The sequence below is a fragment of the Sus scrofa genome, chromosome 7, assembly GCF_054392235.1.
Source record: "Sus scrofa isolate SSC_HxYL_T2T_F1_AM1 chromosome 7, Sscrofa_HxYL_maternal_Yorkshire_Landrace_v2.0, whole genome shotgun sequence".
NCBI classification, from domain to species: Eukaryota; Metazoa; Chordata; class Mammalia; order Artiodactyla; family Suidae; genus Sus; species Sus scrofa.
This window is the reverse complement of record NC_139389.1, coordinates 75,497,318-75,518,257: the sequence shown is the minus strand read 5'-3', so window position 1 is coordinate 75,518,257 and position 20,940 is coordinate 75,497,318. Positions and strand designations below refer to the sequence as shown.

The 20,940-nt window shown below is 39.4% G+C and overlaps 1 protein-coding gene across 15 annotated transcripts in view; it reads left to right on the top strand.

Annotated features, from left to right (window-relative positions):
* Positions 1–20,678, top strand: part of AKAP6 (A-kinase anchoring protein 6) — a 458,273-nt gene extending 437,595 nt beyond the window's left edge. For all 15 annotated transcript variants that reach the window (XM_084968956.1, XM_084968955.1, XM_021099869.2 and 12 more), the window contains 2 exons: positions 10,914–14,332; positions 19,712–20,678. In XM_084968956.1, the coding sequence (XP_084825082.1) occupies positions 10,914–14,291 (3,378 nt within the window). In that variant the 3' untranslated portion in view covers positions 14,292–14,332; positions 19,712–20,678. The remainder of the gene's footprint in view (positions 1–10,913; positions 14,333–19,711) is intronic.
* Positions 20,679–20,940: the final 262 nt, after the last annotated feature.

Here is a 20,940-nt window from a genome sequence, read left to right as displayed (position 1 = left end):
TTACTAAATAATAAGGGAAAATGATTAATTTGGTCGGAGCGGGGGAGTTTAATTTTGGAGAAGAAAAAAAAAATCTTTGTTACTTTAGTATAAAACCTATCATCAGATAAATATAAGGGATCTCTGTTTATCCAAGTGTTGCTTGTGCGTCCTAGTAAGCAGCGATAACATTTGCCAGGAGAATGTCTTGCGAAGAGTAGGTCTTTGAAAAACATTGTTGATGTGATTGGAGGTGGAGGTCACCCGGCTTTATATTTCCCTGATTACTTGCCATTTATTAAGAACAAAAAAAAGTAGCCAAGCTTTACATAGTCAAAGTATGCCACACTCTGCACGGACTACAAGCACAGCAAGGATAAGTCACAAAAGCTTGGAGTAAGCTTGGAGTCACATGCTTGGAGTAAGAAATTCAGCAGGTCTGGCCCAGGTATTTAACTCTTCAGGCCATCAGTGTCTTGGCATCCCTGGACCATAAGCTCAGCATATTCTCTTAGTTGCCAGCTCAAGGGCCCATTTCTAAAGAGTTTGGGGCTTGTAATTATTTTTGGTTGTTTTTTGCATTGCAGAAGGATCTTAAGGGATTAAGGTGACCCTAAGCCTCTAATATTATATTATTTTTTTAATTTACAAAATGAATTCCCATTTTTGAGATCATTTTTCCTCTAGAATGCAATTTACATTTCTTTGATTTGGGAACCTTTGATTTGGGTTACAGTTTGAATTAAGGTCCTGACATTCAAAACTCTCAAGAGCCTCCTTCATGAGACCTCAGGACCAGAGCTTCTATTCCAATCAAGACTGAGTTTTTAAATTTAATCAGATCTCAGAATCCTTAGTATTTTTCCCTTGAGAGCTCAAAAAAGAAAATCCCCAGGGATTCTACATTTTTAACATGTCTAAGGACTCTAGGAATCAGAAGTATAAAATCTCTTGGAAACTTACTTCAAAGACATGTGTTACCTTCTAGGAAAATTCATCCTGAAATTTGAAGCAACTTTTCTAGGGTCAAGTACAACCTATATACGCTCCAGTCTTTTTTTTTTTTTTTTTTTAATGGAGGGAACAGTGATGGCTCAGGGGAGATGTTCTAGCAATTCTGAGATTTTTTTTAGTTCTCCTTAAGTCAGTTACCTTTTTTTTTTTGTCTTTTCTAGGGCCGTACCTGAGGCATATGGAGGTTCCCAGGCTAGGGGTCTAATTGGAGCTATAGCCACTGGCCTACACCACAGCCACAGCAGCGGGGGAATCTGAGCTGAGTCTTCAACCTACACCACAGCTCACAGCAACACCAGATCCTTAACCCACTGAGCATGGCCAGGGGTTGAACCAGTGACCTCATTGTTTCTAGTCAGATTCGTTAACCACTGAGCTATGACGGGAAATCCGTAGTCAGTTATCTTTAAAGGAGGCTATCAAAACAAAGACATAAAACAAATGAAATAAAATCAGATGTAGAAACAAGGGTTAAGCATTTAAGAAAACAACTGACCTGCGTGTTAATCATCTTAAACACTGGGCCAATCCAATGATAAACTAGGAAAAGCAAGAGGCAAGTTTGGTTGACTGGCACAGATTAGATAGAAAGGAGATTAAAATGATATGTACCATTTTGGGTCACTCCTAATTTGCTTATCCAAACTGGCCAACATTTTTCTTGTTTTTTTTTTTTTTTCTCTGAATGGTCAGTTGTAATCCCAGTATTAGAGCTGAATAGAAACAAACTAAATGAATCTGATACCCCCTGTTTATCTGAGAGGAGCAAACAGTTAAAATTGGTAATAACACACTGTGGTGGTTCTTAATGTGTACCTTGTTGGGAATGAAAAGACACAAAATGCTCCCGACTAATATGTATTTCATAAAGGACACGGATCTTGGACATGAGGGAACTCTGTTACCAGCAGACATCGGCATGTTGGCAAAGCTCTCCTCATACATGAAGCTACCTCAGGATCATACCACAAATCCTGTGTTCTTCAAGTTCAGTCTGAAAGTTGGGAACCCAAGTTTATGTCAGTAAACCTCATTTGTGTACAGGACTGCTCCCCTCCTCTTTATTACAAACATACTTTGTAGGTTTTTATTAACGGAATAGTCCTTATCATAAAGGAGGAACACGAGTGTACCTTTTGCTAAGGCAAAGGGGAGGCAAAAGTTACATCCCGAGGCACAGAACTCCAATGTTATGTCAACTCCTGACAGTCAAAAGGCAAACACCCCGCAGGACAATCACAGAAGAATGGGGCCAGATGTTATCATTAGGGGAAAAAATCATTTATGCAACTTGGCATGTGGGTCTGTTGTTGTCATCCAAATAGGTTTACCATGTGGTAGAATGTAGAAAATGCCACCATTTTATTGTGGTTGGGTTTTTACAGCTTCATTGAGCTTATTTTTCTTTTGTACTTCATTTTATTGGTTTCAGTCCTTCACAATACTGATGAGGTCAGACAAAGAAATTCCTTTTATTTAGAAATATCTTCCCAAGTTTTTTTTTTTTTAATTCATTTTTAAATAATCCTAAATGTAGGTGCTTTCTTGAAACTCGGGGGAAATTTTCTGGAAAACAGAATAGTAACTAAAAAGAGATAAATAAACCAATTTTCCTATTCAATCTGTTCTGAATATAATAAAAATTTCAATGTTTGCACATAAAGCAATATTTAAGATATAATAATTGATTTTCCAGTGGAAGTTAATTATTTTTCTAGTTGCTTCTAGTGAAACACTCAGAGTTGGGCAGGAAAGTAACTTTTTCGTATAGGTAATGCTTAACAAATAATGATTTATACAATATTTGTTAAAAAATAGCTTGATGCATGGCATTCATCTGTTGTCACCTAGCTTTAATATACCAACCCTGAGGTTATATACCAAGATTTTTGATAGTATCTAAATTTCTTTAATTTATTGGCACAAACATATTGCCTGATAGTCAAAATAGCACTCTGATACTGAAATTTTAGGAGGGGTAGAAAGAAGTGTTTCTATTTTGTGTATCCTTCTTTCTTCTGTGGAATTCTTTCTTATAGCCTCACAGTTACTACCCTGTTTATAGATGTTAACGTTCTTGGCAACCTATACTTCAAACACAAAATCAACCTTAAAAGTATGAAATATGATTTTTTTTCTTTTTTTGATTTTAAATAGATACAGAGTTAGGATGGGCTGCTGGGTCCAGAGTTGACAGAAGAGTTGTTAGAACAATTGAGAGTTGTGTGTACATTCTGTGGCCCCCATGGTTTCCGCACTTGTGCTCTCCTTCCAAGGCTGGTGCTGAAAGACAAGAAAGGGGGTGAATAGCACCTGGTACTACCAGGCTCCCAATTGCAACTGCAGTTTTACTGGGGAACCAGGATCCCTTCAGGCTACTGTTCAGCATATCCTGGGCTCATTTCCTCATCCACCAGCCTCTAGGACCTGCCCTCTCTAAGCTCCAAATGACTTCTTGCTAATTCCCTGGCTTTCCCTCACCTCCCATTCTTCTTATCTTCTCTGCCTCTATAACACTCTTAATGGCCCACTACTTTAAAAATCTTCTTCTCTCAGTTCCTAGGATTTTCCTGCTGTGTTTCTTTTGCTGGTGGCTCATCCTTCCTTTGAAGGTGCCCATAAGGCTCTATCCCATCTGCCTTTGCTCTACTGTTCCCTCTTCTGGCAGTTTCCCTTCCCCCAGCACTTTCTCCTTCTGCCTCAGTGTAGCCCAGTACCCTTCAGAATAGTACTGTTAGGCCTCCTGTGGCTGAACCTATGGCAGGGGAGTCTGTAGGGTGAAAAGAAGCCAGACAGATTTGTGGGACATACTGTCATTCAGCAGTGTGCTAGAGTGGGTTTTATGAGGCTTAGCATCAAGGTAATCAAAGGAGGAGAAAATGTCAAGAAAAATGGAGTCAAATGCTAGGGAGCAATCATGTAAAATAAGGGCAAAAGAGAATCAGACTGGGCTATCGGAAGGTCCCTGATGATCCTGCCAGAGGCTCTATGAATCATACTTCTCTCTCCTCAAGAGACTGTTGCATCGAAATGAGTGAAATTGAACCAAGGGAAGTGCTGTACACAGGATGTTCTTCTCTTCAACATTTCTGGGAATGATGAGCATGCATGCAGACCAAACGAAGAAACCTGTAATAAAAAAAATTATCTTTATTGATAATATAGAACAGTGGTATAAATGAATTCAGATATGCCCGTTAATATTTTTATAAACAAGGTCCTCAATAGAGTGATGATGATGTCCTGTTATGTTTGGTGGTGTGACAGGCTTGGAAACTCAACAAGAAAGAGAACACCTCTGCTGGTTTTTTCCAAAAAATTGGTGTGAAATTGACATAACATAAATCACTTGAAGTGAGCAATTTAGTGGCATTTAGTATATTCACAATGTTATATAACCATCACCTCTAACTCTGAAATATTTTCATCACCCCAAAAAGAAACGCCACACCCATTAAGCAATTGCTCCCCACTCTCCCCTCCCCCAAGTCCCTGGCAACCACCACTTTTCATTCTGTCTCTATGGATTTACCTAGTCTGGATAGTTTATATAAATGAGATGATACAGTATACGACTTTTCATGCCTGTCTTCTTTAACCTTCCATAATGTTTTTGAGGCTACTTGCGGTACTATCAGCTAGAAAGTCGAAAATTCACCAGCTGACAGAATTTAAACTCAGGACCTTTCCCCGGAGTTCTTCAACATTTCATGAGACCACAGGCAAACTTTCTTTCCTCAATGGCTCAGCAAATTTTTATTTAAGAACCTCCTCCCTGCCAGGCACAGGTTTTAGGTGCCAGGGTGCTAGTGGAGATGGCACAGACAAGCCCCTGCCCTCTTGTGGTTTCTACCTGGGAAGAAAACCCCTGATTCCCAATATTGAACTCTTTTTTTGTCCCTGGTTCCTGTTGAGAGCAGAAACAATTTTTGCTATTATAAAACTTACTTTAAAACGACATCTAATGGATTTTTCATTTTCCAGTATTTCAGAAACATCTGGATAGCCAAGACTAGGAAATATGTCCATGTCAGGACTCATTTTAGTGAGATTTGTGAGATGACTTGAGGTTTTACTTGTCTGTTTTGAGTTTCTGATCAACTTTGTTATTGAAATAGAGCATTCACCAGAACAGTTTCTGATCATTAGTGTGAGATAGACTTCAAAGAGTTTTCTGAGCTGAGACAAGTTACTCTAGCATTATTGTCAATCTAATAGATAGTGAGCAGGATTTGATTGCTCTAATGTGTCAGTTGTGATAGGATTTCACAGACAATGGCCCTGCCTCTAAAAAAAAAAAAAAAAAAAAAAAAAAAAAAAGGTTATTTTCAGGAAATAGAAAGTCCTTGAGCTATGGGTCTTGCTGAGGGCTAGGCAGGCGTATTTTCTCATCTGGTAGTTCCTGAGGGATAAGCCCAGTAAGGACAGCAAAGACAAAAACCACACCCAATTTACAGTGCCTTGGGAGAGTAAGGGGCCTAATGGATGTTGATTTCATTGAATTCCATGCAAGTGGTTGCACTAAAGAGTTTAGTCACCCAACCACCAGCGCTTCTTGTAAACCCTGTTAAGTTTATCTAACAGTCAGAGGCACTGTCCTCTATCTTCAGTGCAGGTGGTATATGCTGGTATCCTTGTACCCCTACTGTGTGCGGGGCTCTTCCCATAGGTCTTTACATGCATTTTATCATTTAAAGCTCCCACAATCTTTAAGGTAGACACAGAGTACTCTGATTATGCTGAATAGATTAATGGACTGAGGCATACAGATGTGAAATAACTTATCCAGGAACACATTGCAGCCTGGGAGTGGGGCAGAAATCTGGGATTCAAACCCAGATCCATTTGAATTTTTACCCTATATCCCAGATAGTTGTTAAACAGTGAACATTTTTGCTATTTATCCTATTTTGTTTTTCATCTCTATTTTTTTGTGCTAATTCTGAATCTGTTTTCTGCCCAGCAAGAGGCAGAGTACTACAAACTCTGAATTCTCATAATGTCTCAAAATGTCTTTACATTTCCAAGGGAGTAGTTGTTTTTTATGGCTGTTGATGTTATTTTAAAAAAGAAAAAATTCTACCTAAGTCTAATTTAGGAAAATACGCATCAAATGATCAGACACTTTGGTTTTTGCATCTGGAGGCGGGTACTAGGGAAAATAATTGCATCAAAAAAGTAGTGAGGGAGTTCCTGCTGTGGCACAGTGGGTTAAGGATCCAGTGTTGTTGCAGCTGTGGCATAGGTCACAGCTGTGGCTCAGATTTGCTCCCTGGCCTGTGAACTTCCATACACTCCAAGTGTGGCAAAAAATAAAAAATAAAAAATAAAAAAGCAGAGGGACTCTGTGAAGGATGGAGTTTCCCCTCATTTAAATTGAACCCCTCACTCCAATCTATATATTATTTTCTCCTTCTGGTCCATTGTCCCTTCGAACTTCTCTGTGTTCTGCTCTTTGCCCTAGGGTAAATATGTTTACCTTTAATTATGGTTAATGTTGTTTATATTTTTGTTATTTTTATTTATTTGTATGTTTTTGTTGTATTCTCCTTTTTTACAAATAAATCTCTTCTCCCAGGGCTTTGCAAGTGGTGTTGCTCAATAAACACCTGTATCTAGAGTGAACAGGGGAACATATATTGCAAGCCCTCCTAATGGTTTTGGCCATTCTCAGGACCAGATGTTGACTGGAACATTCAGTTCATCCTAGTCTTTTTGAGATACTTCAGTTTTTCAAAAGTTGCAACTTTTTAAGGGAAATTAAAGGAATCCAGAGGTAGCTATATCCATCTCTTTGGGGTTGCTGTTTTATTGAATGCCATGTTCCTTCATCTCTCTTTAGCTGGTGATGTGTTTCTCATCTCTCATAAAAACTACAATTTGGAGTTCTCATTGTGGCACAACGGAAATGAATCTGACTAGGAACCATGATGTTGCAGGTTCGATCTCTGGCCTTACTCAGTGGGTTAAGGATCCAGAGTTGCTGTGAGCTGTGGTGTAGGTCGTGGACACGTCTCAGATCTGGCATTGCTGTGGCTATGGTGTAGGCCAGCAGCAACAGCTCCGATTAGACCCCTAGCCTGGGAACCTCCATATGCTGCGGGTGCAGCCCTCAAAAGACAAAAAGCAAATAATAATAATAATTATAATAATTAATTAATTAAAAATTTTTTAAAAATGAAAATAAAAAAATTAAAATTACCTAAAATTTTAAGAAAGTCCTAGAAATCCTAGGAGACTTAACTCGATTAAAGGCATACAAGTATAGAAGGAGGTTAATTCAAATATAAATTATTCACTGCAATTAGAATCTTGGTTCTCTCATCATCATCATCATCATTTCTTCAGCTGCTATTAGTTGCTTTCTCTGTACATATTGTGCTAATATAAATAACCCACCTCCAAGAATAAAAAATAAAGTAACACCAATTAATTCCACTTGTTTCTTGAGCAGATTTATAAACATGTATGTGTGTGTTTGTGTGTGTGTGTGTGTGATTATTTATATATAGCCATTGGTTTAGGCCAGAATTCTCTACCAGTGAAGTAAGTTTGTAAATGAAAGGCCCTTGAGCAAATGGATTTAATTCAGAATTATCTCTGGAAGGGCTGGCTCTATTTGTAGTTCCTGTACTACTCACCATCTTTTTGGTTTCAGTCAAAGCTTCTCAGATTGTTTTTCTAAAGCCATGTTTGATTTATCACTTTATCAAAGACAGGAATATTTGCTACTTTTTAAAAAAGTACCAGACAATTCTTCTAGAAAAACAAAAACAAAACAAATGCTTGATTAGCATGAAGATTTTTGGCTACACCGGGCTATCATCAAAGAGCATTCAACCAAATAATTTTCTTACCAGTTACATCACTATGTGTCTTTTTTTCCAAAGATAGCTTTTTAGTTATATGTATATAGATTATAGATATTTATTCTAATGACCTTCCTTTTGGTAATTTTTCCTACTTTTTTGCCCTCAGGGTATGTTTTACGGTTGAGGTTAAATCTTGAAGAAATGGAGATTTTAGTAAAAATATTGACAGAATTTAACAACAGAATTCACAACAGAAAAGAGTGTATGAGGGCATAGTGAGTAGCACTTCTTTGATATGTAAAATTTAAAGTCTGAAGTGAATGATTTTCTAATGGATCTTGTCACATATTCCCTAGAGTTGACATATTCCCTAGAGTTGAAATTACAATAAATTTAAGAGATTTATAGAAAGAAAGAATTAAGGGAAAAGGACAGTATTACATACAAAAGTTTAATCTTTTCCTAAGGAAATTTTCCACTCCAGCTACTTTAGTGAGCAAAGGATTTGTTCTTTTAGATGCTGCTGCAAGTTTTATACTTACTTAGGCTCGCATTTGTAAAGCCATAAAGGCAGCATTTGGTCAGAAAAAACTGTGTCATGAAAGACAAGTCCAAGTTACAGGCGTCCATCCAAATGGCACAGTTCCTGCCTCTAGTGTGAGCCCCTGGGTTTGGGACTCTCACAGAAAATCTGTGCTCCTAAATGTTAAAGTCCACCAGAGAGTTGCAAAAAGAGCTTCTTTGAAAGACAAGTTCAGTTATTTATTAGCATCCTCAGAGTATGGTGTCAGCTGAGATAGTATTTGAAATTAATATACTATTTGATTAGAGTGATTGTTTCTACAGCCGAAGGGTTTTTTAAATTTTTTTTATTTTTTGGTGGGGTTTTTGTTTTATTTATTTATTTATTTATTTATTTAGGCTTTTTAGGGCTGCACCTACAGCATATGGAAGTTCCCAGACTAGGGGTCAAATCGATCGGAGCTGTAGCTGCTGGCCTACACCACAGCCACCTTAACCCACTGAGAAAGGCTAGGGATCGAACCTGTGTCCTCATGGATACTAATCAGATTCATTACCCCTCAGCCACAAGGGGAACTCCTACAGCTGAAGATTTTAACATTCATTAGCCATACTAACTGGTCATTAGTACTTCCTTTATCAGCAAGCAAAGAATAAACAGAAATTCTAATAGAAATTCATCACAGTGAATATACTCCATACCTAAGCAAGTGTGATGACTGCCCATGTACTGGATTAACTGCTATAACATTGGCAGGGAGGATTTCTGTTATAAAATTTGAAACTATCCCTTAATTAATGTTTACTTTGTAACTGGACTCGTTTAAACTTAAGTAGGCTATATAGATAATCTCTTACACATCCAGTCTAATAAAGTGCTAATGAGTATTTTATACTTAATGTGTTTGTGTGGTATCCTCCAGCTATTAGTTTCAGAAAGGATAGAGGGTTTCTTAGGTAAGTTCTGCTAATGTGCTGCTGCTGCTGAAGCTTTTTCCCACTACCGAGGAACAAAAGCATCATGGCCTGTTTTTCAACCAGGCTGTTAAAATAATTCTGAATTGCAGTGCAAGTATGCTGACATTTTAATACTGATGGGCACCTCTCTCTGCCCACCATGTCAGGAATCCCTCGTCATTTTAAGAGCAGGTTGAAAGGAATGGTGAGAAGGAGAGAATGAGGTAGGCACGGAGAACCCCTTCTGCATTAACTCAAGGCCACTCTAGAGCAATTACACACACAGTAAGAATTATAGCTACTTTATACCCACTGCCTTCTCAGACCTTTGCAAGCATTAGCTCATTTAGTACTCAGAATTATTTCCAAAGATAGATGAAGCTCACCTCCTTGAAAAAGTGATGAGGAGACTGCAGCTCAGAAAAGTTAAGCAACTTGCCCAAGGCCATACAGCAGGCTAGTGCCAAAGTCAGCACTTGAGCCACTCTACATACTTCTAGAGCCATGTTCCTCAGCCTGGCTACCTTGCATAAGCATACACTGGACTGCAAAGTTGTGTTTCTGTTTGTCAGGGCCTGCCGTACCTATATCCCCTCTCTTGGCTCCAGCATGAATCCAGACAGCGGGACAGCAAGTGAGGGTAGTGGCGGAATATAGACAGAGTCCAGGAGCCCATTCAGCTTCTGTGTCCCAGAACGTGTCAAGCTCCACCAAGCAGGGTTAGAACCAAGACATCCAAGGAAAGGTTAATGCCCAAACTATGCAGGCAGAGAGCAGCATTGGAGAATCTGAGCTGCTTCATCCTTGGAGTAGGAAAGAGGGGCAGGGCCGACAATAGCGAGAAAAGTTAACAAGGGTCAAAGTGGAAAGTCTGTCACAGAGAGAGTGTGGGGAAGAGAGGGGCTGAGAGACTTGTGATTAAGAGGCGCCCTGCAGCACAGGGGCCCTCGATTCAAGGTCCAGGAAAAGGTAGGTCAGGAAACCCATCAAATGTTGCTCTTCTCGGGTCTGTTTGGGAACAGGGCCAAATTCTAAATCAAGAGGAAGAACCCTAAAAGGCAGGGCAGAGGAAAAGACAGACAAGCAAGAGCCTCTTGCCCGTGACTAGCTCTGCAGATAGCTACAACTCCATTTTCCTAGGCTGCTTCAAGTGGAGAACCCGGGAATAGAAGCAAAATGGGGTTTACCATAGGTGGCTACAGGTAATACTCCATTATGAACTCCAGAACTAAAACAGTAGCAGAGTCAATGTACCTGAAGAGGTATCATAGGCTATACTTTTTTTACCTTTATTTACCTGACAGTGTTATCTTAACCCAATCCAAGGTTACACATGTAGAAGAATCAATAGGAAATGGTTAATTCCATAAATTACAATTTGACTGTAATAATCTTACATTTTAATCTGTGTTATTGCCCTCAGTGACAAATTACTTTTGATAGAAAAGCCTGTTTGAATAGTTTTGGATGTTATTCCAGAGAGGACTAGAGCCAATAATTATGCTATCTTTCAAATTCATGCTTGGGGCAAATTTCTTTCCTGACTCTTCCAAGAGATTTTGAATGGATAAAATTGTCATGTCTGTGTTCCCTAATTCTTTTTTCTTTTTTCCCCCTTCTGCTACACAGGAGACCTTGAATGTGATTGATCCTGGCTATATGGACCTAAATGGGACAAGTGAGGATGCCCTGGAATGGGATGAAACTGACATAAGTAACAAGTTAATTAGTTTGAATGAGGAATCAAATGACCTCGATCAAGAGTCCCAACCTGTCATGCCTTCCTTAAAGCTTGAAGAGACAGGCAGTGAGGACCCCAGTTATGAAGGAGAGGCTGGTGACCACGGAGCAGCTCAATATGCATCAAGCATCACTGCCCCATCAAGTCCACACATTTACCAAGTCTATAGCCTCCACAATGTTGAACTCTATGAAGACAACCACATCCCATTCCTGAAAAACAGTCCAAAGTTCACTGGCATGACACAGCCCAGTGTCTTAACCAAGAGTCTCAGCAAAGACTCTTCATTTTCATCTACCAAATCTTTGCCAGATCTTCTAGGGGGTTCCAATTTGGTGAAGCCCTGCCCATGCCACGGAGGAGACATGAGCCAAAATTCTGGCAGTGAGAGTGGAATTGTCAGTGAAGGAGACACTGAAACCACTACCAACTCTGAAATGTGCTTGCTCAATGTGGTGGATGGGTCCCCAAGTAACCCTGAAACCGAACATCTGGACCCACAAATGGGAGATGCAGTTAACATGTTAAAGCAGAAATTTAAAGAGGAGGGGGATCAAATTAAGCTTCCAAATAGCTCTCAGTTATCCATTTCACCAGTGAGTTGTGTAAATGGAAAAGTTGAAGATTTAAACAGTGTTACCAAACATACCCCTGATTGTTTGGGAGACGAATTACAAGGAAAACATGATGTGTTTACATTTTATGATTATTCATACCTCCAAGGTTCAAAACTCAGATTACCAATGATAATGAAACAGTCACAAAATGAAAAGGCACACGTGGAGGATCCCCTGCTTCATGGTTTTTATTTTGATAAGAAGTCCTGCAAATCTAAACATCAGGCTACAGAGTTACAACCAGATGCACCTCCACATGAAAGGATTTTGGCAAGTGCAGCCCATGAAATGGATCGCAATTCATATAAAAGTGGTGAGGTAGAGAAGACATTGACTGGCATGCAGAATGCCAGACAGCTGTCCCTTTTATCTCATAGCTCATCTATTGAGTCTCTTTCTCCAGGGGGTGATTTATTTGCATTGGGCATCTTTAAAAATGGCACTGACAGCCTCCAGCGAAGTACTTCTTTAGAAAGTTGGTTGACCTCTTATAAAAGCAATGAAGATCTTTTTAGCTGTCACAGCTCTGGGGACATAAGTGTGAGCAGTGGCTCAGTTGGTGAACTGAGTAAAAGAACATTAGATCTCCTGAATCGTTTGGAGAATATCCAGAGCCCTTCAGAGCAAAAGATAAAGCGAAGTGTTTCCGATATCACCCTTCAAAGCAGTTCCCAAAAGATGTCCTTTACTGGCCAGCTGTCATTGGACATAGCATCTTCTATCAATGAAGACTCGCCAGCATCTCTTACAGAACTTAGCAGCAGTGACGAGCTCTCTCTTTGCTCAGAGGATATTGTGTTACACAAGAACAAGATCCCGGAATCGAATGCATCATTCAGGAAGCGCCTGACTCGGTCGGTGGCTGATGAAAGTGATGTCAATGTCAGCATGATTGTTAATGTCTCTTGCACCTCTGCTTGCACTGATGATGAAGATGACAGTGACCTCCTCTCCAGTTCTACCCTCACCTTGACAGAAGAGGAGCTCTGCATCAAAGATGAGGATGATGACTCCAGTATCGCCACAGATGATGAAATTTATGAAGAATGCAACTTGATATCAGGGCTGGACTATATCAAGAATGAGCTGCAGACCTGGATTAGACCAAAGTTCTCCTTGACAAGAGATAAGAGAAGGTGCAGTGTCAGCGATGAAATAAGGGGCAGTAAAGATGTAAGTAGTAGTGAGATGACTGATTCCTCAGATACCCTGAACATTGAGGCCCTTCTGAATGGCTCCATAAAACATCTCTCTGAAAATAATGGAAATGGGAAGAATTTACTCCACACCCGCGAGTTAGGGACAAAGGGTGAAAATAAGAAAAATATTTTCAAAGTTAATAAAGATCCATATGTGGCAGACATGGAAAATGGAAATATTGAAAGTACTTCAGAAAGGCAGGACAAAATGAATGAGATTCCAAAGGAATCAGAAAATCTTGGTTCAACTGGGAAGAGGATTCCGGAGAGTGAGCATTGTAAGTGCAAAGCATTTATGGACAGCTCAGATGATTCAAATATTGCCATAAAGGACTCTCTTCCCCAAACTATTAGACACCTTCCAAAGAAATGTCAAAAGTACCACCATTTTGAAAATCAAAGTACTGCTTCTCCTCCCACCGAGAAGTCTTATCCAGAACTGCCTTCGAAAACCAGTGCTATCAACAGACAGGACGCTGATGTACTGAAATCTTCATCCACTGATGCACCAAATGTGGCTGAAAAATCTGCTGATTGCTGCCTAGCAGTTGAACAGAATGAAACAGAGGGAAATGTTTCCACTGGTGACCACTTTTCCTGTTGTGACTGTGAGCCAGATGTTTTCCATCAAAAAGATGCTGAGGATGGTTCCGTACACGACTTTGTTAAGGAAATCATCGACATGGCTTCAACGGCCCTCAAATGTAAATCTCAACCTGAAAATGAGGTGGCGGCTCCCACTTCATTAACTCAAATCAAGGAGAAGGTATTAGAACATTCTCATCGGCCCATCCAGCTGAGAAAAGGAGACTTTTATTCCTACTTATCTCTCTCATCTCATGACAGTGATTGCGGCGAGGTCACCAGTTACGTAGAAGAGAAGAGCAACACTCCATTGCCACCGGACATGACCGACTCTGGCTCAGAAGACAAGGAAGACACTGAATGCTTCTTCGAGGCCTGTGTTGAGGACAATCCTGATGAAGACAAACCCTGTTTCTCCAGCGCTCCTCCAAATGAAACCGCAGTTCCTGGTGAAGCTCCAGGGCCACTACAAGCAGCAGCAGGCTCTTCCGAGTTCAGTAATACACCTCTCCTAGCTGATCATGCAGACATAGTGGCTCTTTCAAGTCCTCCCCTTCCACAAGGAGGTGGGGTTGGACAGGAAGTGGATGGTGCCCCCCAAGCTTCTAATGTCTGTGGAAAAAGCTCAGAGTTAACTACTCCTTCAAGGATAGGCAGTGAAAAGGAGAGTTCAGAAAATCCAGGTGAGTCTGGAATGCCAGAAGAACATAATGCTTCTTCAACCAGATCTGGAGTTCCAGAACTCTCCTCGAAGGCACAGCAGCCAAAAGATAAGGCTGCAGTGCATCCTGACCCCCAAACTCTAACCTGTGAAGAAAATCTTCTAGACCTTCATGAAGAACGACATAGAAATATGCATAGGTAGAGTGTAACCCTCTCCAAGCATGAAACTCATCTCATTGAAAGGTATGTAGAATCATCATGTGCTAATATATGTACTTAATATATATTTCATATATACATACTTCATACATGAGTTTTAATCAACAAAGCTATGTTAGGAGAAAAGATTAGTCAGGATGGCTGGTCATGACAGGTATTTAGACATTAAGATGGAAGAAATACCCCCAACAATGTAAGGAACTAAAGCGAAAGGGGGGATAAAACAGTCAAAAATGACATTTTTAGGAACATTATCTTTATTATATCCTTATGACAAGAAGAATACAAAATTTGAGGAAATAGTCAGATAATATAGGGGCTCAAATTTTTCCATTGAGGGAGGAAAAAGTTCTCCAAATTGCAATACCCTATACCCTCTGATCAAAATGCAGGCACAGTGATAGTGTTAGCCACTTCAGCTTTCTGTGTGCAGAGCTGCCCGCTCCCTTCAGCGCCTGGAGATGAGCAATGATTAGGTTAAAGGCTGCATTTCCTGATCCGGGCCTTCCTTTTAGGCTTCTGTCTAATGTAACTCTCATCACATTTGCTTCCCTGATGGAAGGCTGTGCTGTCACAGCTCCTCATGATGACCAAGTCTGAGGATTCAAACAAGAGGGGAAAGTTGATGTTTAAGAAGAGGCTTTTATTCATCCACTCAGAGACTGAGAACAGGCCCAGAAAGCAAATGCAGAGAGAATACATGACAAGTTAATGGCGTTTTGATAAAAACAGAATTTTGAATTTTACCCAAAGGTGACAGGCTGATTTCCATCCTTTTTTTTTTTTTTTTTTTTAAAGAACATCATTCTACTCTTCATGTTCAATAAGACAGCTATTGATTGATAATTCGGATATGATGATATGGTTCTAAAAGTGACACAAAAATTCTGTTATTTCCCATTTCTAAGCCCCAGTGATGAATATACTTTCTCAATCAAGTTTAAAGAAGAAAATTTGAGTTTTTGAATGTGAGAGTTGTATTTCACCAAAGTATGAGGTACTGAATGCCATCTCCAACCCCCACTCCAGAAGCTTAATGCAGTAACCTAAACTCGTGCTATAGGAAATGAATTACAGAAGCAATCTACCCTAATTTGTTAACTTATTCAAATAACAGTTATTATACTTAACTATGCTAAAGATTATCTTTTTTGTGGCAGATTGTTTATTTTTTGATGAGCCTAATTACTGATTTTCTAAAAGTAATTTACATTTATTACAAATACATCTTTTAAAATGTGACAGATAAATGTTGTTCCCATAATGTATTATAAAAAAGTTACTATTTAAAAACACATTATTTAATTTGAAAGATGAATGGCAAACATCATTATTTTTTTTCCTGCAACACCTGTGCCCTAAGCTCATTAAAATGTGTGATTCTGTGTAGAGCTGCTAGAAATGGGGAGTGAGGGGGGAATCTATACCATATATATACCCTAAAAATAAACTCAGTATGCAAAATTGGAGAAAAGCATCCTACTTACTAATATAGCTCAACTAATTTTCTGTGTTTCAGACTCTATTTACAATTGACTGCAAGGGAGAACAAAAGTAGGAGAGAGAGAAATGTATTTGCTGTGGAACATGTCCACCCTATAATCACATCTTCCATCAGTGTGCAGTAAAACTGACCATTAAGGGAGAGTAACTGCAATTCCATAAGCTGCTTCAAAACAAGTTCTATTAGAACCAATTGTACTGCGGGCTCTGCCAACCTCTGCAGAAGGGCTGGAAAAGCCTGGCTGATTTTTGTTTTCTGAAAGGGGATCAGGGATTGAAAGCAAGACCACTCTGCGCCTGACATCATGTGACTGTGACCTCAAGTCACCAGTCATGCCGAGATCCTGTCTCTCAGGGAGCTCTGGCCCTGGAGAAGAAGCCTCTGGGGTGCATGCCTCCATTTTTGATGCTCTGAGGATTTCTTCTCTTCCTTACATAGATACACAACTGAAATGAAGTGTAATGGTGCACGGCTCCATCTTTAGACTCTGGGAAGGGAATATGCTGAGGGATCTCTGCGATCCTCACATGGTACAGGCAGGGACAGCATAAAACCATCAGCCAGCCCGCCTGCCAGTTAGCAATATTTTGTGGAGCCCCTGCGGTTCAATGCCTGGCCCTATCAGGACATGGGAGAAGCAGCTAGATTTTACTTCTGCAGAACTCACGTCGCCCCCAAGTGACTTGTTATCAGCCTAAGGCCCTCTAAGTAGCCACATTTACTGGGTCTGTTCAGTTATTCCAGTATCATGTAGACAAAACATCTAGATGCCTAAACTTTTCACCAAGTCATTAGCATTGGCTCCCTGGGTATCAAATATTGACATATTGTTAAAAAATGACCAACGAGGACACATCTTCTGTGTTAAATGTCAGGAATACATAGTAAAATTATTTGGTAAATCTGAGATTTTTGTGTCCATAAAAGCTTAATTGTCATTGTTCTTTCCATAAGAGTAACAAAAGCAAAAACAAAAAATTCTACTTTCTAAAGCCATCTGAAAACCATCAATTGAGGTGTTCTTTTTATCAGGAAAATAGAATTCTCCAAATTCACTTTGCTTTTTTTTTTCCCCAGAAATAATTTCTCAGGTGGCAAAATTATTATAATGTCTTCTAGAAGAGCTAAAACTTAGACGAGCAGATATGGTCTACAACAATAATAATTTTTTTTTCAAAATTTTTTTCATTGTGTTCTAATTAAAAACCCACTGAAACTGGAAAGTCTGAACATGGTCTAACACAGTATGCATTTGCACTGATTTCTAGGTACACTGCTGTGCTTTTCACTAATTTCATTTATGTGTCATGTTGCTACAAAAATAGAGAGGTCAGTTACAGCAAATCACATCAAAGGAAAGGTAACTGGATAGATCCAGAGATTTCTCCCTAATTTGGAGGAAGCATATAATGCATGTCTGAAGAGCCTCCTAGGACCTGCCTAAGAGATGTATTTTGCACTAATCTTTTTGCTGTATTCTGACAGTTATTTCTTCATAATCCTCATCATAAGCCTCTGATCTTTGGTGAATAATTTAACCCTAAACTTCAGACTGGATAAATCCTGGGGTATAAAAATTTAAGTCAACATAGGCAGCCAGTGTATACCTCTTTTTCCTTTTGGTTTGCCCTGGTTTTCAGTTTTGTTTTTGTGGTGGGGGTGGGCAGGGGTGCTGTATTTACTTTGGATGTATGTACTTCCATCAGAACCTTTTATTTCTATTGCCTTTACTACCTTATGGGTCTACAAATAGCTGGTGGCCCACAGATTTTAGATTTGAGGCCATTACTTGTGTTTGTACATGCCCAAGTATATACCCACGTATAGTAAAAAGTGCTGCTGCTCAGCTTTTACAAACTGAGAAAGCTGTAAAAGCAAACAGATCTCACATACACAACATAAATTCTTATTCTATTAGTTGGATTAATGTTAAATGTTTAATATGACCCAAAGCTGACCAAGTAGTTTTAAGAAACTACCTTGGTGATAGTGTATTAATTTTTCACTAAACAATATAGGAGTAATTTTATATTTACCTTTAAAAGTCACTTTAATAAATCAAGTTTCTGGTGAATGTGAGGTTTTTAAATCATCTAGCACTTCTGAATAACCAGCCCCGCTATGCTAAATAACCAAGATTTCATCAGATATCACCCATCACACACACCCACCCACACCCACACTCACACCCACACCCCTTACAGCTGGGCCAGGTTGAAAGAATTGGTTATTCAGAGGAATTTAAATACCAACACTAGTAAGACCAGATTTGCCTCACTCACCTAAGGATTCCCTGCTTAGTGGCCAGATTTCAAATGAGTCATGTCCTCAGCATTTGAACAATGCACCATGCTCTCTTGAGTTTATACATGATTTTACTGTACCAAATTTCATCCTATCTGTTCCTGCCTGTCTTCCTCTGTTCTTGATAACTTGCCTTCTCTCCCCAACATCCTCTGCCTCCAGCCAAACCACATTTGCTAAAGTTTTTCTGGCTCTTAAACAGGTTACAAGATTATACAGAAAGAGCAAGAAGGAAAGAAGTAGAATATTTAGTTCTGGAAGGAGAATAAAACAACCTGACATCAGACCTCAGAACTTAGTTCAAACCCAGGAAAGCATAGCCTGTTATATTTGAGAACTGATCAGAGGACCTAACATAACTGCATCCTGCATTGCCTACACCTGGAATTTAATTGTTGCTAATAATCAACGGGTTGCGTTTAGCTACTTAGAAATATGAAGAATTGGAGTTCCCGTCGTGGCTCAGTGGTAACTCACCTTACTAGTATCCATGAGCATGTGGGTTCCATCCCTGGCCTTGCTCAGTGGGTTAAGGATCCAGCGTTGGCATGAGGTGTAGGTCACGGATGTGACTCAGATCCCACATTGCTTTGGCTGTGGCATAGCTGGCAGCTGTGGCTCCCATTTGACCCCTAGCCTGGGAACCTCCATATGCACCATGTGCAGCCCTATAAAGCAAAAAAAGAAAAAAAAACCAAAAACAAAACAAAACAAAAAATGCAGAACCAATTGAGTTTGTAACAAATTTATATCTGAGCCATCAGATGCACAGAAATAATTGAATCATTTTCATTTGCACGATGCTGTCTATACTTTAAATGGAATGCATTCAGATTTGAGCTAAAATTCCCAGTTGTACCCTTTCATAGGGACTATTAGCATGTTATTAATGTTTCACCATAATGGAATTGTTCAATCCCACTGTCACACGTGCAGTCGTTGAAGGGAAGGTTAAACCTGAGAGTCCAGCCTCCCAGTTTGTGAGTCACTGTTGATACTTTGCTGCATTTGGCAGCCTCACATTTTCATGTTGATTTGAGGCTATTTTAGTGTTCAAAACTGAATTCACAAGCAAAAGAGTAGATGAGATCCAGAGGTCAGACTTTATGGTTTTCTTCTTCTCTTTAAAACCAGGAGTTCCCACTGTGGCTTAGCAGTAATGAACCCAGCTAGTATACATGAGGATGTGGGTTCGATCCCTGGCCTTGCTCAGTGGGTCCGAGATCTGCCTTTGCCATGAGCTGTGGTGTTGGTTACAGGTACAGCTCAGATCCTGAGTTGCTGTGGTTGTAGTGTAGGCCGGCAAGCTGCAGCTGCAATTTGACCCCTAGCCTGGGAACTTCCATATGCCATGGGAGTGGCCCTAAAAAGCAAAATAAATAAATAAATAAAACCATGTCTTTTTAAAAATAAAACCAATAGATTTTCCACGTTGATTCTGAAACATTTGGGCTAGTAAAATTACCGTGTTTTAGAACGTGAGGAGGTAGTTCCTAAAAAAGCCAGCCTTCATTGGTTACTTAAAGGGGCTCTGTTTTGCAAATGAAGCAGACATTTCTGAAACCTCTTTTTGTCATTTTTTTTCTTTATTGTAGATAAGCCTGGCTGCAACTCAGGGGTGGCCTCATGCTCCCACCCTGGGCTGGTCTTCGGTTCCATCACGTCACTGCCGTTTGTTACACTGACCTCTCCCACAACGAGTCTTTCTTCTAAATGCGGTTGTCCACATGAGCCTTGTGATCTGGATGTGTGCACTGGTTCTCTTTAGGTGATTGTCTTTGAAGTTCAGCAAAGCTGCTTGTTCTCCCATGAATTCCTGTCCCAAGCTACCTCTACCGACCCCACCTCTCCAGCAAGACTTTTTAGTTTGCCTTCTCCCCTCCCCCTCTACTCTTTAAAATTCTGCAGTTCACCAAATTGATGGTCCATTAAATTCACCTGTCTGGAATGACCCCCTGCTGGTACTTGACCAATTTCGTGTATCAATCTGGATTTTTTTTTTTATGGTATGATGCCTATGTTTATGGAAAGAGGTATATCTAAAAGGCCAATATTTGATTTTACTGCAGCATAGAGAAGAAACACTGGTCCTTCTTTCAAAATTAAGCAACTTTTAAAAGCGCCACTTTATTTCATTTTAAAGATAATAATCTATGCAGCACTTCAGGAAACAACTATATAGTGTTGTATATTATAAACTGGTGACATTCTACTATTAAATTATGTACAACATTTTTTGTTTTTTATGCTTCTTGAGGTGGTAATGAGAAAAAAGTTTTTTAAAAAAGTGTGCCTTGCTGTATTTCTTATACCATTTATTAAAAAGCTGCTTTCATGGTAAAATTATGTTGGTTTGAAAGGAGGAAATAGCAAGGTTAAGAGGTGTGAATAATCTCTGTATATATGTATAACCAAGTACAAACATTGATGTATAATGACAGTATAAAATGCTTTCATGTTTGTGATGTCTAGTGATGTGGAAAATATAAGCCTTAAATCCATTAGATTGCATGGTAATTAAAATTGGCATAATAAACATAGTTTATTGGGGGAAAAGGAAAATTAGTGATCTCTTCTACCTGTGTTCTTTACCAAATTATTGCATCTTGTTCTGAAAAAATTGTAACATGTAGCAGCTTCCAAAATATCCATATTACATAAGGGATTTAAAATTACTTAAACTACACATAAAGCTTTCACAATTTTGAAAAATCTTTCTGATCACAATAAAGATCTTGGAACACAAATGATTAAATGACAGTTCCCCTAAAACAATAAAAATTTATCTTTTTTATTTCTACTTATCATTTATGACTTAGTGTTA